Source organism: Colobus angolensis, unplaced genomic scaffold (genome assembly GCF_000951035.1).
Source record: "Colobus angolensis palliatus isolate OR3802 unplaced genomic scaffold, Cang.pa_1.0 Scaffold232, whole genome shotgun sequence".
Taxonomy (NCBI): domain Eukaryota; kingdom Metazoa; phylum Chordata; class Mammalia; order Primates; family Cercopithecidae; genus Colobus; species Colobus angolensis.
In genome coordinates, this window is record NW_012115511.1 from 4,567,517 (window position 1) to 4,586,670 (window position 19,154).

Genomic DNA, 19,154 nt, shown 5'->3' on the forward strand with positions numbered 1-19,154 from the left:
TGAAAATTTGTACAGCCCAATAATGACTGTATCTAATGAAATATTGTAATTAAGTAAACAGCTATATGTTTTACCACCACTTTAGCAATAATAATGTTTTATGTTGAGAAAAAAAAAATAAAATAAAATAAAAATTGGTTTGGCACAAAATCAGTTCATAGTAAACTGATTTTAGCAAATGTGTCAAATCAGTTCAATGGGGAAAGGTGGTCATTTCAAGAACTGGTGCTGTTCAACTGAATATCCAAAAGCAAGAGAATGATAATCCCTTACCTCCTCCATATTTAAAAATTAATTCAAATGTATTGTAATCTTAATTGAACGATGTAAAACTATAAAACCTTTTAGAAGAAAATGTAGGAGAAAATTTTCATGTCATAGAGTTAAGGTAAAGAGTTTTTTAGATATGACCACAAATACATTATCCATCAGAGAACAAATTCATAAACTACACTTAATCGAAATTTAAAACTTGTGCTTCAAAAGACTCTGTGAAGCAATGAAAAGACAAACAATAGACTGGGAAAAAGATTTGCAAATCATATATGAAAGCACTTCTATCTAGAATGTATAAAAAATTCTTACAATTCAATAATAAAAAGACAACACAAAGATACGGCAAAAGACTTGAGATAGATTTTTCTCTAAATAAGACTTATGAATTACATATAACAGAAACACGAAAAATATCTCAGTATCACTGCAGACATACAAATTAAAACCACAATGAGATACCACTTTAAACCTGCTAGCCTAGCTATAATGAAAAAGACCCAATACTAAGCATTGGTGAATATATGGAGAAACGGAAATGCATATACAGTAATCCCCCTTATCCCTGGATGCAGATAGTACTGTATCCTATATGTTTTTTCTTATACATATATAACTATGAAAAAGTTTACTGTATGACAAACATGACAAAGTTCAGCATGTGATTTTTTTTTCTTTTCTTATTAAGGTGAGAACTGTCACTTTTTCACTTAAAGGAAGCACTTTATGGTTTCTCTTCGGCATACATGAATTGCCAGAAGTACTACTTTGCCATTGTTAAGTGAAATAAGGATGACTTGAACACAAGCACTGTGACACTGGGATGGTCGATCTGATAACCTGGATGGTTCCCAAGTGACTACCAGGTGGGCAGTGCACACAGTATGGATCTGGACAGAGGGATGATTCCCATTCCAGGCAGGACGAAGGAGGAGAGTGTGGGATTTCATCATGCTACTCAGAATGGCACACAATTAAAAACTCACGGACTGTTTGTTTATGGAATTTTCCATTTAATATTTTCAGACCTCAGTTGACCTCAGGTGAGTGAAACTGTGGATAAGAAGGGACTACTGTACATTGTTGGAGGGAACGTAAAAGAAAACAGCCACGATCAAGAACAGTTTCACAATTTTAAAAAAAGTTAAACAGAAACTTGCCATACGACACAGCAAATCCTTTCTTAGAAATCTGTTCAAGAATAATAAAAATAAACATCCACACAGAGGCATGTATGTGAATGTTCATAGCTGAATTACTTATGATAACCAAAAGGTGGAAACAATCTAAATGTCCATCAACTTGTGGATATAGACAAAATGTTGTATATCCATAAAATGGAACAATATCCAGCTATAAAAAAGAGCAAAACACTGATATGCTACAACATGGTTGGTCCTCAAACCTTATGCTAAGCAAAAGAGGCTGGATGCAAAAAACCATGTATCATATCACTACATTTACATTAAATGCCCAGGAAAGGTAAATTTGTCAAGATACAAAGAAGATGAGTGGTTACTTAGGATTAGAGGTAGAAGTGGGGATTAACTGCAAATAAGCATGGAAGAAGTTTTTCAAATGATGAAACCTTTCCAAAATTACATTGTAATATTGATTAAAAATTTATAACTTTACTAAAAATCATGCAATTATACATTTACAATGGATGAATTTTATTATATGCAAATTACACCTCAATCAAGCTTTTTTAAAAAGTGAGTATTATTCAGTATCCCTGGTAATGATTTTTCAGTAATTTTCAAAATTTTAATTAAAAGGTGGAAAAAACTGTGTTTCAAATCTATTCACTACACACAGGGTGATCATAGAAACGATCATCTAAATAAGAACACTGCTGAGAGATACAGGGCTTCTAATAATAACTACATGCGGCAACCAGAAGAAGGCAGGGCTGCTGCAGGCAAACCAGGATGCATGACTACTCTGGGGAGGTGGCAACTTAGAACTGTAAAGAATGCCTTATCTAGACTTGCGCCGGACAGGCTATATGATGCAATTGAGCAATTCCTCATTTTAAGTTAGTCTTTCCATGGTCTAGGAGGTGAAGAATTACCCTTTCTTTAGCTTCACAACTGGTTCATTTAAGCTCTCTGACCACACATAATTTCAACCCAGTCATCTGACAGAGGATCATACTTTCTCGTTCTTTCCACTTAATACACAGGGATGCAGGATGTGGTCTGATCAACAAGCAAGCCTGCAAACAGACTATTTTTATATCCTTTACAAGTGTATCTAATAAACTGTGACACTAAAATTCAGGCTGTTCCTTCACAAGGAAAAGTGCTAACATTTTTGTTTATGGTGCCTCCTATTTCTTTCCCTTTCTTTTCATCCCTTTCTTCAACAGTTATAAGTCTAATATAAGCCAGGTACTGTATTAGGTGGTGGAGAAAAAAAAAAGACAACAAAAGGCACGTGAGGCCTTTTTCAGACGCCCTCATGTGTACCAGGGAAGTCAGTGCTGTAGCAGGGCAACAGCAGCTTAGAACATCAGCTACTGAAAGGCTTGAATTTTTAGCTATTGGCATAATGGAAAAGTTTTGCTCTAGAGTAGTCTTTTTTTTTTCTAGGTATATTAATTCCAGTAACAGTTTTCATTTTTAATTCTTTCCTAAATTGAACATTCAGACAATGCAAATATAATAAGGTAGTCCACTCTGACCCCTCCTTCTCTGCCCATTAGTAACCTGTCTTTTGTCAAACAAAGCAGCTACACAGTGGAACACCAAGAAAATATTTTGTTCTTGTTTACCTTCCTAACTCAAGGAAAGGGTAATGCTCCAGGATACCACTAGGTGGTGGTAAATGATAAAGGTGAAATGCGGACGGATCCCAGAACTAGAAAGCTTAATGAGGCATGCTTGAGGTGGTGTTCCTCATGTCACTACTGTTCTACATTCTGAACTCTAGTTAAGAAAATACATTAGTACTGGGAACCTGTATTAGTCTTAGAAAAAGAAGTAGAGATGCATGAACTCTAATATGAATTTCCTTTTTTCAAAGAGTAAAGTCCTATGACACAAAACTTCTCAATGAAATAATCCTTATGAGGTAATAAAGAATTTAATACTTAATTCTAGTTTTTACTGTTATAGAAACAGATTTCCTACTAATCCATATCTGTATCTCATCTGGCTCCAGTTTCTGTGTTGTATGCTTCTTTCAGATCCAACACCAATAGTCTGGAATCTCAAGTTACTTGGAGTTCCTCCAGCACACTGATATTTCACACTGCTGCACCTTCAATCATTCATGGCTCTTTCTGTCTGGAATCTGTTTTATCACTGTGTGTGTGCGTGTGTGTGTGTGTGTGCGTGAGTGAAAATATTAACTAGGCCTAATGTAGGGAATAAAATGGTGTAGTCTCTAAATTGAGTTTACTACTCTCCCAGCAGTAGAAACAGACCAGGTCAGTGCTGAAGGCAGTGCAGACAACACAGGATGACAGGGCTGTGGAAGAGGTTCCAAAGAACATGCCGAGGATGTTCTAAGACTGTTGGGAGAGACGGGAAGGGTAGGCATGGCTGGCAAGAACCTGGGAACATGTGAGCAGACACTAAGATTGCAGAGGACATCATGTTCGGAATGGAAACAGCAAGGTGGACAATGGCTGGAGGGCTCTGGAGCACAGCATTTTCACAAGAGCTCTGAACAGCACACGAGAAGGCAGTCACAAGGTGAGAAACTAGACAACTGGTGACAGTGCCCCCAGGGGCACTTCCAGCCAGGCTAAGATCTACTGATTTCTTGATCCTTTAGGCTACTGAAGGGCTTTTGAGCAGAGGAATGGCATGACCAAGTCTATATTTTCATAAACACCAAGAAGCTAATATACTTTAGCAGTTATAAGCGTGAACTCTAGGACTGGACCCCAGGTTAAATCCCAGCTACACCACTTATTATTAATATGATGTTGGGCAAATTGCTTCAATTCTCTGTGCCTCATTTGCTCATCTCTACATTAGGGATAATATGAGTTTTACATCACAGAGTGGAGCCACTTAGCAAACATCTAATATGCCAGGCATTAAAAATATGAAAATGGGTTAGATACAATCTTACAAGAGAACAGTGGTAAGACACAGAGTTGTAAAAATGAATGTAATGGATTAGACACTATGGTTTGTGATCTGTATCTCAGAAGATAAGCAGACAAGGCAGGAATAAATGAGTGAATATTAATAAAGCTTAGAACAGCACCTGACAACTTTAAAAAGTGTTAGCAGTTTTAAAAATAGTGTTTACCAAAGAAAAATATATTTAACATAAAATTTACCACTTTAACCATTTTTAAGCGTGCTGTCCAGTGCATTAAGTTCATCTATGCTGTTGTGCAACCATCACCAACATCCACCTTCAGAATGGCAAGCCCATTCTGAGAATTTGACTTCTCTAGGTATCTCATCTAGTGAAATCATATGACAGCCCTTTTGTGTCTGGCTTATTTTACTTAGCATAGTGTGTTCACAGTTCATACATGTTACAGCATGTGTCAGAATTCTATTCTTTTTTTTTTTTTTTCTTTTTTAGTAGAGACAAGGTCTCACTATGTTGCCCAGGTTGGTCTTGAGCTCCTGGGCTCAAGCAATCCTCCTACCTCGGTCTCCCAAAGTGCTGGGATTATAGGCATGAGCCACTGTGCCCAACTTTCCATTACTTTTTAATGCAGAACAATATTCCATTGGACATACATACATGTTGTTTATCCATTCATCTGCTGACAGCTATTTGAGTTGTTTCCACCATTTAGCTACTGTGAATAATGCTGCTATGAGCATGGGTATACACATATCTGCTGTAGTCTCTGCTTTCATTTCCTTTGGGTACATACCCAGGGGTAGAACTGTTGAATCATATGGTAACTCTATGTTTAAGCTTTTACAGAAACACCATACTGTTTTCTACTGGGGCTATACATTCTCACTCATAATGCACAAGGGGTCCAATTTCTCCATATCCTCATGAATATTTATTTTCTGCCTTTTTGTTTGGTTTTGCTTTCTGTAATAGTCATCCTAACATGTATGAAGCGGTATCTTGTTGTGGTTCTGATTTGCATTTTCCTAATGATTAGTGATGTTAAGCATCTTTTATGTGCTTATTGGCCATTTGTGTATCTTCTTTGGAGAAATGTCTATCAAAACCTTTGCATTTTTTAATCAGGTTGTTTATTTTTGTTGTTGAGTGTAATTATTATTTTTAACAGAGCACTCTGGTTGCTGGTTAGTGAAAGACAAAACCAGAGGCAGGGAGACAAAGGCTGTTGCAGAAACTGCAGAAAGTAATGCTGAAATGAGGCTGGAGCTGATAAGAAGTGGCAGGATTTGAACGAGAAAATGGAGGTAGAAAAGAGGGAGAGAGGATGGAAACAGCTTCGTGAATTATGAATATGCAAGAATGGGGTGGAGCCAACAGTGAGGCTCTGGTGTTTGACCTGGGCAACTAGGTGGACAGTGCTGCCTTTCTCAGACATTGGAGTCCAAGAGGGAGGTTGGTTTGGTGATGAACCGGAATAATGAGAGCACTGAGACCCTTCCCCTTGTCTGTGTGTCTTCTAAGATACATATCACAAACCACGTGTGTGTCTTCTAAGATACATATTACAAACCACAGTGTCTAATCACTCCTCCATGACATTTATTTTTACAACTCTGTGTCTTACCACTGGTCTCATGTGAGACTGTGTCTCACCTATTTTCATATCCCTAATGCCTGGCATGTTAGATGTTAGCTAAGTACACTGAGAAATAGAGGGGGTAGGGAGAGGGAGGAAGAGCAGAGCTTTTGAATGACAGAAACAAGCATAAATAATAATGAAGTTTTTTACCTGCTTCAGATTCAGGAGGGGAATAAAACTGACCATCAGAAAGACCACCAGGTATAAGTGCTGCTCTCTCTGAAGCATCCTGAACTATCAGGAGTCCTGGAAGAGAAGAAATTCAGATGTTGGGAGTAAGGTCACCTTTCTGGTAGCTATTTGGCAAGATTAAGTAAAATAAAATGGTATTATTATTATAATGAAATACCTTTAGAAAAAGAGGTACTTTAAAAATTTTTCAACCAAACAATAAGTTTCATTAACAAACGACACACAATACTGTAAGGACAGATAACTAAGTAGCTTAAATAAGTGCCTCATGGTGCTGAGCATGGTGCCTCACACCTGTCATCACAGCATTCTGGGAGGCCAAGAATGGAGGATCGCTTGAGCCCAGGAGTTTGAGACCAGCCTGGGCAACATAGCAAGACCCTGTCTCTACAAAACATTTAAAAACTAGCCGAGTGTGGTAGCGCATGCCTGTAGTCCCAGCTACTGGGGAGGCTAAGGTGGAAGGATTGCTTGAGCCCAGTAAGTAGAGGCTGCAGTGAGCCATGATTGTGCCACTGCACTTCACAAAGTGAGACTCTGTCTCAGAATAAATAACTGAGTATTTACATCTTTCCCTTGTGAATACCTGCCTTCCTACAAAAAAAAAGTACAATTTCAAAACCAAAACACAAAGTAAAATAAAAAACACAGTCAGCTCCTACAAATGGTCTGCTGGCTACATCTCATTAGAGAGATGCCAGATGTAAAGTGCAATACAGGGATGGCCTTTTATAAATATATAAAGAACAATTAAGATGACAAACGAGGAAATATTTATGCAACAAGAAGGTTTCAAAAGAAAAAAGTATCTTAAAAAAGCAAAGAAAAGGTAAGAAAGCAGGACGTGGACAGCTGAGGAACAGTAACACATGCAAGGCCATCAACACTTAAGTTCTTTTGACTGAAAGCTGAGTTAACCTTAGGATAGAGTAGGAGGAAGCACCAGGTCAAATAGTAGATGCCAGGTATGTGTGTCATACATGCTACTGACAATGAAAATAAATGCTATTTCAAAAAATTTCATTAATTGTGTGTTCTGCTTTATTAGTCACTTTGAATGGGGTTTAATCTCATAACCATTCAAGCCTCAGTCATAGTTATAGTTGATAGGTTTTCAATAAAGTTCAGTTTCGTATTTATATACAATTAAAAAAGACTTTAATTAGCTTTACTTATAACTTCTCCACAATACACTTTCACAAAGGAATAGAGGGCACAGGATAGAAGGTACACCTCAGTCTGATTAACGGGTTTTTAAAATCTACTCTTGAATTGTAATTCTTTTCTTACATATTTCTTCTGTGTAAATGAGATTTTCCAAAATAAAACCACGTGCAAGATTATTTTGCATCCTGCTGCTTTTTGAAGTTATAATCATGCTTACCTTTCTATAAGATACTTTTTTTTCCTATGAGGCAAGGCAAATTGAGCCAGATGACTGGCAGAGGCATAAAACCAGCATGTCTTGAAACTGCATGGGTGTCTGAAATGAGCTTTGATTGTTTCACCCTTAAGATGGGTGGGTGGAGCATGTGGGCTTCCATTAAGGACATTATGTGGAGAAGAATTCCAGCTTGGTAATTGACCATAAAGCTTAATCAATCATTTGGTCTTCCTAGTGAATATTCTGGGATACTCAAAGCCATGATGAGATTATAGCAGCTTTGGCAGGACTCATGAGTACACCCTGTTAGCTATGACTCAGCTACTCAGAGGATGGTGAAAGGCTGAGCTTCGCTCTGGATTGCTGTCATCCTCCTGTGAATAATCTTCATCCTAAACCCACCAATGGTCCTCAGCCCGAGGCATTTAACTGTTCTAACCGTGGCCCATCTGAAGCCACCAAATGCTGTATGGATCACAATGGGAGACTTTGGAGAATCACTGGCTTGTATTTAGAATAGTTGCTTCTACTCACTTAATATTGGTTTTATTTTCTCTGCCCCTAAACAGGACAGTTCTGTCTATATGCACAAAATGCTTCCCCTAAACAGGACAGTTCTGTCTATATGCACAAAATGCTTAGTGTCCTGCCTATTTCTAATAGGGAGAAAAGAACAAGCTGTCTGGGGAGAAAGAAGTGCTGGCTATTTTTTGTTATTGCTTGAATGCTCTTTACACCAGTGTTCACAGTTTCTTCCAGGGGAAGCCTGGCCCAATAGCTGGAGAGAGGAGCTGCTTTCTATTATTTACCCTTTCATCCACCCAACTCTTCTCTCGATTTCTGCTGTAGCCACTAAAGAATGGAGACCCCACCACTGCCTAACTCTACCCATTTGCAGCCTGATTCACACCAAGACACCACACCTCTTCCTCCCAGCTTGGTACCCAGTCCGTCTCAGGAGGCTGACTCTGAGAGGAACTTACTGTTTTCTTCTTCTGCTTCTTGAGGTAACACTTTGAAATCCAGGAACCATGTCTCAATCCAGGCAAGGATGAATGAAATGATGGGCAGCACATAGCCAAAAGCCCCTTGAGAGAAAAGCTGGAAGAAAAGATATGACCAGGAAAGGGAAATGCAGTTACCACAAACTCACATTGGACAACGAGGCTTCATCACTGAAGATGGTAACTGTACAGAAAAAGTGGTAGGCCATACCTTTGAAAGGATGACTTTTGCTAGTAAAAAGGCACTGGTCACTGCCGTTGTCAACTGCAAGACACATAATCCAGCACTGTTCACATTAGGCATCTCACACTGTGAAGGTACCTCCCTCTTCACAAGAGACCCATCTGAGCTAGGAGCAGGCAATGCCTGAAAAACCTGTGCCTAGCCTGGCTCCTTCCCATATCACTCAGTCTCTATCCCCTAGACCCACACTGCAGCAAAACGGGCTTCTATATGTGACACAATCCCTAAATGACTGCATGTGGTTTCTCCTCCCACATTTCAGCAGGCTGGTGTGCTAGGCAACTAAGATTTATCTACCAGAAGGTACAATTCCAAAGCCTCTACAAGCACATGAACAGACCTACTGGTAAAGTGCATAGGTAGGGCTCTTGCCAGGGGTTGTGAAGTCCAGAGATACCATAATACCTGAGCCTTGTCACTGTCTCCTTCAACTAATATTTTTAGCATGGTGAAACTTCACCAAAATGAATACCAATAGTAGCTTGATCGACAGAAGGGAGGACAGGGAACACCAAGTATCTTGCTCAATAAGTATTATCAAAGTTGCAGAAACAGACACACACACACACACAGAGTAAGCTGCTTGGGAGAGGAGGTGGTTTAGCATTTCATATTCTGACACTAATTAACTTTACAGGCTCACACTAAGTGCTCTTTAGATACCAGCTGACTTCTCCTCCTTCCAGCTTCTAGACTCTTCTCTGCAAATGTTTTTTAAAGCAAGAATCAGAAGCAATAAAATGATTTGCTAAATTAGACTTATTCTTCAGATAATGTGAAAGCAGATATTGAAGATACTGTCTTACAGCTCTCACTGAATATACATGTCATACACTTTTCTAAAACAAACATTGAGAGGGCTGGTCTGACAAATACTAGCATACACATGGGAACTCAGGAACATAACATCCCAAAGGGATCTGTTGTAGAAAATGCAGAAAAATGGGAGGGTACAATCATCAAAAGCTATGATGATATCAGCAAAAGATTATTCAGGAAAGGGAGTCAAGTCTGGCCAAGACTGTCAGCCTATATCCATGAAGTGAGAGCTTCTGGATTAACAGATGGTCTGACCACTGCCCAGTGATTCTGAGAATGCTCAGAAGAGATGGTCCAGACAGATATCGCCCCCTAGTGGACTCAGGAGGGCAGCCTGGGCCACCCAGACCTGAGGTCTTGTCCTCTAATGGCAGAACTGCAGGTTATTTCTGAGCAGTTCTCTCTAGTCTGAGGAGCTCCACGTTTTCTTCCCACAGAACTGACTTATTAAAGCTGTGCAAAAGGCAAATATTCAGACAACTGTCAGGCAGAATTGCTAGCAATTCTATCAATCTCTAAATATTTATTAAGAATACCAAAGCTCTCTGTGCTAGATGCAAGGAAACAGAGGAGTAAAAAAGTCCTTGTCCTTGAGAAGCCCAAGGCAACAACAGAAAGATTGAGAGCTTTTCCCTCCAAGATGGGGGGTTGTGGGGAAGAAAGAAGGGGCTAAGGCAATTATCTAAATAAGTACGGACCATGTCATGAAAAACAATCACTAAGCAGTTTCAACCAAGTAAGACATTTTCCAAATATCTCTGTGACAGATGTACTACTCCCATCTCTTATTTGCAAAATAAGGTAGAGGGTGGCTTGGTGCTTGGCCAATAATCACTGTTGGGCTTCTAGATTCCTCATTTGGCTCAGCACCAAGAGACAAATCTAGTTACTCATTAACACTGGAAAGAAGCCCTGGAGTATTAAACCTACTTAAGTATGGAGGAAACGGGACTCAGGAAAGCTAGTGGGATTCCACCTGCATTAGAACTGTATCTTCTCCAGCCCAGGCCTGTAGAGAGTAGGACCTGGCCACCAGCACTGGAGGCGATGACCCACTCAAGCAGGGCATACTCACCGCTATTGCCCACCAGTGGCGCAATCTGCACACAGCATATGCAAGTATTAACACTTTAAATCGAAAAACTGCCAAAAGCTGAAAGCAAGAAAAGAAAGAGATGTTTTAAAAAATATACATAAAAATGACATAGCTTTATGAAGAAATTACCAGACTGTCTTGTGATTTAGCTGGAGACTAACAGGGACTAGCACTGCTCTGTAGACCAGCATTTGGGAATCCCTGCTCATAGCAAATTAGGTCTCACATTAATCTCCCTTTATGAAAGAAAGAACAAGGCAAGAAAAAAGAAAAGATGGCATTTTCATCATCCTATTATATAAATAGGTGAATTTTCCTTTCAGTGACTAGATATGTCAACGGGTTCTATCTCAGTCATTTGAAAGAATAAAGGCTCTCCAACAAGAAAATAGGAACGACTCCTTATGCTGCCCTCCCTTATCTGTCATTAATCTTTTATTTCCTTGAGATGGTCAGAAAATTCCTTATTTAGAGAGAGAGAGCACTGAATGGTGGGGAATTAAAAGAAAAGGAAAATATGGTCAGTGTTCAAAAGAGGAAAAAAGGGCATAGAATTTGAAGTCCATTTAGAGGAAATCTGCCTTTTGGGTCAGTTTTATCACATCTGAAATGAAACATAAAAAATACTTACAAATATATCAAAATACGAAGAATAGTAGTCATACTGCATCACCTCCTTCTCTAATGTGTTCTCAATGCCTCCATTCACCTAGAAAGGAGAGTAAGAAGCAAAAACAAGGAGAGGTTTATGTGTGGAATTAAAACAAGGGTAAGATTTCCTATCCAACTTTCCTGCCTATCTTCTCAGAACCCAGAAATCTTAAAGTACGGAAGAAAAGAACTCTCATAATTTTAATAGAAAAGGGCTGGATAGCACTTTCTGATTCCTCAATTCTGAATTCATTCATTCAACAGATATAACTGTATAGTGAAAAATAATAGCTTCTGCAGTTCATATTTGGGAAAATTAAAATGTTAAGAAAATTATTTTTTCCCTTCTAAGATAAAGTCTTCAATCATACAAAAGTATACTTTTAAAGGCAATTCACCTTTATCCAGGACTCCCTCACTTTCTGATCACTCTCCACAGTCTTAGGTCTTAGAAGGCCATGGCTCCCCTGACCTCCTGGCAAATGTCAGTGATGGCCATTAGCATGACACAGGATAGAAGTGTAAACATTCTCTGTGGTGGTTTCTCATTTTTATTTCTCCTGGCATTTAAACATTCTGCACTTTTATCAATTTAAGTATATTTTTAACATGAATAGATAACAAAATACAGTACTAGACTCAAACCTGATACAACTTTCTGTCCTCTCCCAATTCTACTGTCAAAATAAATCTTATATCATCAAGTTCAAAATTTGACAAATTAAACTATGGAGTTTAATACTTTTAAAAAATCAAGTAAGGGGACATGTGTTGGCAGCTAATGCAGCACCCAAGCAGGGTAACTGTCAGAGTCCCTGGATTAGCCTGATCAGAGGGAGCAGGACATGCAAAAGTAAATTCAAATTTCCAATTTGGAACATGGGCCTGGCAAACAAATGCAGAGTCTGAAAAAGGACCAAAGGAAGGACAGTTAACCAGAGACCTGGATAAGAGGGAAAACAATAAGGAACACCTTTGCCAGGTTCAAATTCGAATGAAAGTTGCCATAGGGAAGGGTATTCTTAGCTTAGATGTCATTTCACATATTTGTATTTGTTATGCAAATGAAAGCATAACATAAATACTATCCTGTGCCCTAAAATCCCTTAAGGAGGTCTACATTTCTTTGTAATTAGCTTGGATCCTCTGTAGACCTGCTTGGCTATAGACCTTTACAAATGAATAGAATTGAAAACCTGGGAGGAAAGAGGAATAATGATTGAAAGACACCCAGCCGTTTAGTCCCATTACTGTGTCTCTCCAGACTAAGGAAACTTGCCAATATCCAGAATATTAAAAGAATGATTATTCCAAGCAGCCTATAGCAAACAGGGGTTCTCTACCACTTAGAGACCTCCCCTTGATTCCTGGGAGAACAGGAATCAAAGCTGCCAATACAGTTTTGCAATAAATAACCCATAGCTTTTCACTAGTATCTGTATACTTCAAAATACTCTGATTTGGAGTTGCCTTCAAATAGACATTATCTAAAATTTATATTTCTATCCCTAACTTATACTCTAAATCCTCATTTCAAAATTTTTATCTCTAGCTCAAGATGTCTTAAATAAACTATCGTTAGTTTCATGCAAAATCCCTTCCCAGTCAGTTCTGGTACTACTCTCCTAGGTTTCATCACTGGAAACGTTAGAGTCATCTTTGCACACTGGGGATGATAAAATCAGCCTATCAACAAGTCTCACATTCCTTCCTTTAGTGACTCCCATGTTAGTTCTTTCCTTCCTATTCCCACCACCTTCAATGACATCCCACCACCTTCAATGACATTCCTGCAACAGCTTCTGAATTCATGTTCTTACTGCCAATCTGTCCCACCTGCACACCACTGCCACAATGATCTTTATCCATTCACCAAATATTTGCTGAGTATCTATTATGCACCAGGCACTGTTCTAAATATAAGAAATACTTCAGTAAACAAAATAATGTCTGTCTTCATGGAGATTATATTCAGGCAAGGTGAGAGAGATGGCAAGTAAGAAAATAAATGCTACACAGACAACAGAAGCAGGACAGTGTGACAGAACAATGAAGACATTTAAACTGATACTAGCAAGATAAGAAGTTGAATTCTACAAAATGATAAAGGAAATTAATCATTTCATATAGAAGAAACAACTAGTAGAAGGGTGCCAAGATAGAAAGGAGCTCATTCCTGTCTGAGAACAGAAGGAGGCAAGTGTGCTCATCTACCATGAGCCAGGAACAGAGGATGGGGAGGAAGTCTGAGAGGCTTCTGGGGACTCTGCAAGCCAAAGTTCGACATTTGGATTTTACTCTAAATGTCATGGCCTGCCAGTGAAGAGTTGTAACAGAAAGTGACATGATCTGACTTTTGTTTTTTACAGGTTACCCTGGCTACTGTGAGAAGAATGGATTGTACGGTGAGCGGAAGCAGGTGACCAGCCAGGAGTGCAGTTTGGATGAGTGATAATGTGGCTTGGTTGAAGCTGGAAACAGTGGAAAAGAAGAGAAGTGGTCATATTTTGAATATATTTTAGAGGCAGATTTGATAGGACTTACTTTTAAACTGGATATGAAGTATGAAAAATACAAAACAAACAAGCAAATCAAAAATGAGTTTTCACTTTTGGTCTGAGTCTCTGCGTTTGCTTACTGATGAAGAAGGGGGAAAGAAGGTGTGTGTATGTATTGGGGGAAGCATGTTAAGTCAGACATCCAACTGGACAGGTCAAGGAGGCTGTGATGTAGACTGTGAGTCACTGACTTCTGCAAAATCTCAAAATCATGTTGTCCATTCTGCTCCAGAATCTGTAACAGCTCTTCATTGCAGTAAACACAAATCCTTCTATATAGCTTTTAATAACTTGAATAATCTAGCACCAGCCTACCTATGCAATTTCATTTCCAATAGGCACCTTACTTTCTAGTCAGGTTAGTATTTTCTCGGCCTCTGCCCCATCCCCTCCAAACACAAGCACTTGAGCACACACTCCCCACACATAAGCACATACTCCTGCTTCAGTACTTCCATATACCTTGATCTCCAAACCTTCTCCCCAAGCTCCACACTGAAGGATCATCCTTCCCAGATCATCCTCCCATCTTAACTGCCACCTATCCTTCCAAATCCAATTCACAGTCCATCTCTTCCATTCACTCCCTCAAAGAGTCCAAGCCACTGATCTCTCTCATCTGAATTTCTGTTATACTTGGTCATCACAGTTTATAGAGCATAGTAGGAATGAGGTAATAGAATCAGAATTAGCAGGGTAATAAGTACCTGAAACTTAAATGTAACGATAGTGAGAAAACAGTAACTAGCATTTTCTTTTCCTTTTTCTGGGTTAAATTTATCTTAGTTATTAATAAATTACACAACCTATAATTGTGCAGACCTTTGTATCTTCAAAGGGGCTGCTGTATACATCTTTCCATTTGATCTTCACATGGACCCATGAGGAAGGCAAGACCAGTATTAGTTTGCTGAATTGATCAAAAGGCCCAGAGAACTTATTAAACAGCTTGCCTAAGGCCAAAGACCTGGTCACGAAAGCTCTAAGTCAAATTAGGAATGTTACGACATTTTCTAGTACATCAGTTAGAAAATAACAAGAAAAAAGTCACTAAGGACTGATAAAGTCTTTTTTTGAACCATAATCTCAATCAAGCATCAAAAGCTAAAAAGAAAGTCAAATTCCTTTCGACTGTCACTACTTTGATCCCTGTTCATACTGTCTACAGAGACTAGGAGAGAGTCTGCAGATGGAACAGAGTCTCAGGGAACCCAAACCATAATTAATACCAGATCCAAATTGGGAAATCAGTCTACTCAAAGGTGGGCCAAGAGGCCTTGGATAGAATCAAAACCATCCTTTTGACTGACCAAAAAGAGATCAGCAGCCCTAAGATCTTCTAGAAGAAAAATGAACTAAGGTGGTGTTAGGCTTCTCTGGCTCATCCAAGCCCTACACTCAAGGCTGGGATGGTGCCAGTCAGGTCCCTGGAGCACAGAGGGAAGGTGGCTAAGGTGGAAGTCATACATGGAGGCAAAGTACTTTGGTTATTGTTATAATTGCAGAGAACAGCTGGTTCCCCATATTCTAAAGGCCTAAGCACTCTTTATGACATTTTCTTTCTTCTTTTAAGACTACGTCACAAGGCAGTATAAGATTATGTGCCATATGTATTCAACTAAACTCTAAATTCCATGTAGTTTTTTTGGGTAGAGCTTGCAACACCTGATTTAGAAGCCTGTTCTCTGGCACTCAGTAAATGTAAAGACACTAATAATAATAATAATAATAATAATAATGGATTTGAATGATTAGAGTTTTATAGAGAGACAACAAAACAAAATGAATGGTACTGTGTGTAGTGAAAACGCCAGGTCAAGATTGACAATTCAAAACAAGTAGAACTAGAAAGTGGACACTAAAAAACAATCATACTAAAAAAAGTCATGATGTTCTTGCTTAAAGATCGTATACCCTTTTCCAATCTTTTAATTTTACAACTGGGGAAGCTAGTAGTTGGTGAAAAAGTGAGGATAAAAACACATTTCTAAATTGCTAGGCCTGGTGATTTTTCATTTATCATATGTTGCACGCAGATGTAAACAGATAACTTGTCTGTGAACAAGAACGGGGGGCAGCCTACTTCATTTCTGTTTGCCTGGAGGAAACAGAAAGGAGGGACATGAGAAGTGTGATCCCATGAACCCCACCACAGTTCTGCCTCATGATTTTCCTCATTTAAAGGCACATAGTGATATAAGCAGCCAAAGCAATGAATGCCTGGACTTGCTGTTGATGTTAAAATGATTTTTAAGTGTGCCCCCTTAAAATTACTGCTGTGTTTCCTGGTGCATTTCTGGTCGGACACGGTGGCTCACGCCTATAATCTCAGCACTTCGGGAGGCTGAGGCAGGTGGATCACGAGGTCAGGAGATAGAGAACAGCGTGGAGAACACAGTGAAACCCTGTCTCTACTGAAAATACAAAAAAATTAGCAGAGTGTGATGGTATGCACCTGTAGTCCCAGCTACTCTGGAGGCTGAGGCAAGAGAATTGCTTGAACCCAGGAGGTAGCAGTTGCAGTGAGCCAACATTGTGCCACTGCACTCCAGCCTGGGTGACACAGCAAGACTCCATCTAAAAAAAAAAAAAAAAAAAAAAAAAAAAAGATGCATTTCCTTTTCATCTCTCATCACATAGCTATAGTTTCGAAAACATATTACTCCTTTAAAATATACATTAAAATATTTTCTTTAATGTGCATATATAGAACAAATAGTTCTATACTATACTAATAGTTCTATACTAAATATACTATAGTTATATAGTAAAAAGAAACTCTAAATTACTATGTCATATCACTGTCCTGTCTGGTTATAAACAAAACTCAGGCATTCCCATAGTGCAAAATTAACAGAAGAAAAATCTGTAAACAGAAACTTAACAGTGGACTCATGTTCCACATCACTGTGATTATGAGACAAATATTATTTTCTAACGTAACTGTCTGCTTTCATAACGAGTTTAGTTCCTCTGTTAGGATTCGTGAAGAAATTAAATGAGATTCAGTGACTCTATTAAGTGATCAGAGTTTAGAATTGAAATTACTGCTATGAATTAGAATACTAATAAAAAATTAGGTTAAGATGTTGCTTCTTGCTGTTAAAAGACAAAATTTAAAATAATTTTCAAACGGGAAGCTCAGCATCTTTTCACATCTTCTGTATTGTAATAAATTCTCATAAAGCATCTAGCACTGTGCCTAGCAAAGAGTAACCCCCTAAAAATAAACAACAGGGAATAATTATTACTAACTAGGTCTTAGCAAACATTTCCTGGAAATAAATGAACTGCTGAAAATAGGAAAGCAGAGACTTTTTGCCTGTGAGGAAAACCTTCTGGAGGAGCTCACCTATTTGTTGGTAAGGAATGTAAACAATCAGAGCCAAGGCTTTGGGAAGAAAATACATATACTGGGTTAAATAAAAAATATTAAATGAGTTTCATCTGTTTATTTTGATTTTTATTAATGTGATAACTAGAGAATTTAAAATTACATATTTAATAGTTTGCATTATATTTCTATTGGACAGTACCGGTCTAAACAATTGGTTGGTAATACAGAATAACTGCATAAACCTCTGAATGCTTCCAGCACAACTTCTCTGGTGAAACATAAATAAGTAATCTCTTTGCAAGAAAGTAAAGAACAAACATACGCCAAATCTTAAATCTGGGAACTAGAAAAGTACACGAAACATCTAAAACATATTCCAAAAGCATTCTACATTTTCTGGAGGAAGGATGGGTAAACTTTTTCTGAAAAAGACTAGAGAATAAATATTTTTGCCTTTGTGGGTCAGAGGGTCTCTGTCACAACTATTCAACTGCAACTACTCAGTGCAAAAGCCAGCCATAAACAATATGTAAACAGACAGGCCTGGCCGTGTTCCAATAAAACTTTATTAAAGCAGGTCTACTGAATTTGTCTTACAGCCTATAGTTTGTCACCTCCTGTTACAGAGCAAAATACCAGGAATTCAAATTTCAAAATCCCAGACAACATGAGTTTTAAACTGACCACATTTGCTTTAAACAATAATACTAAAGAACAAGAAAGGTCCAAATCAGCAGAAGAGCAACGGCTTCATTTGGAAAAAGATGGAAATTACTAAATGAGACAAATGATAAGAAAAATGAACAAAAAAACCCTGTTGTCTCTGGAAACACTTCTTAAAAAGTCATGAAAGAACCACCAACTTACATTTAACTCTATTATCCACAGTAACGTTACAAATAAGAGGTCAAAGGTGACAAACAAACAGAAAGTCCTCCTGACATCAGATATGCCTTTCTTTTCCCTTCCTTCATAGGACTCAATCCTGGCCATGAGTTGTGTGGGGTTGATGGAATGGATGTTGCGCAGAGAAGCATGGGAGCTCTGGCTCCCAGTGAGAGCGTTCTCCATGTCTTCTGGCAGGTGGTTCATCCTGGAGGAGGGTTACAGGAGCCTTTTTCCAACCTCACCATCCCTAAAGAGAAGACACCTTTGGGAAATAAAATAGAGACACCATGTTAAATCCAAGCTGATCAAATATAACTGTGTTACCCTCTCCACTGTGCAACTATTTCTCTAACTGAACAACAGAGTACCTTGACTGATTTATGTTTTCATGAAGACATAAAGAGAAAGAGAAATGAGAGCAAAACATAATGTTTTAGAGCAGTACTACAAAACAGCTATTTTAGCAAAGAATGGCAATAGAGAAAAAGCAAATTGACTGTAGGAAAGGGTGAAGAACAGGATGTTAGCTACAATTGAAAGCAGTGTTCCTGATGACCTGGAGCAAGCCTCTTGGTGAACAACTCATGCCGGTTACCTTTCTGTGCCAGGGAGAAAACCTCCACAGTCCTGTAAGTATAATTATGCATGGGCTAGAAAATCATTTACTGAAAGCTTTCCTGGAGCATGTAAGCAGAATGTGTAAATTAGCTATAAAAAAGCTTATTTCCAAGGCTGGGCAATACAGCAAGATCCTGTTTGTACAAAAAAGAAAAATTAGCTGTGCATGGCAGCACAAGCCTATAGTCCTAACTATTCAGGAGCGGCGTGGGAGGATCGCTTGAGCCCAGGAGTTGAGGTTATAATGAGCTACGCCAGCGTGGGTAACAGAGCAAGACACTGCCTCAAACAAAAAACAAAAACAAAACAAAAATCACACAAAAATTCTTACTTCCTAAGGAGGAATTTCTTTCATCAAAAGTACCTTATAAACTAAAGTTAGCATTTCC

General features: G+C 38.6%; 1 protein-coding gene across 2 annotated transcripts in view; it reads right to left on the reverse strand.

Annotated features, from left to right (window-relative positions):
- STARD3NL (STARD3 N-terminal like) overlaps positions 1–19,154 on the reverse strand; it is a 60,657-nt gene that overhangs the window by 12,626 nt on the left and 28,877 nt on the right. For both annotated transcript variants that reach the window (XM_011944517.1, XM_011944518.1), the window contains 6 exons: positions 18,127–18,409; positions 11,345–11,422; positions 10,693–10,770; positions 8,766–8,819; positions 8,534–8,651; positions 6,125–6,220 (listed from right to left, as the gene is read on the reverse strand). In XM_011944517.1, coding sequence (XP_011799907.1) covers positions 6,125–6,220; positions 8,534–8,651; positions 8,766–8,819; positions 10,693–10,770; positions 11,345–11,422; positions 18,127–18,351 — 649 coding nt within the window. In that variant the 5' untranslated portion in view covers positions 18,352–18,409. The remainder of the gene's footprint in view (positions 1–6,124; positions 6,221–8,533; positions 8,652–8,765; positions 8,820–10,692; positions 10,771–11,344; positions 11,423–18,126; positions 18,410–19,154) is intronic.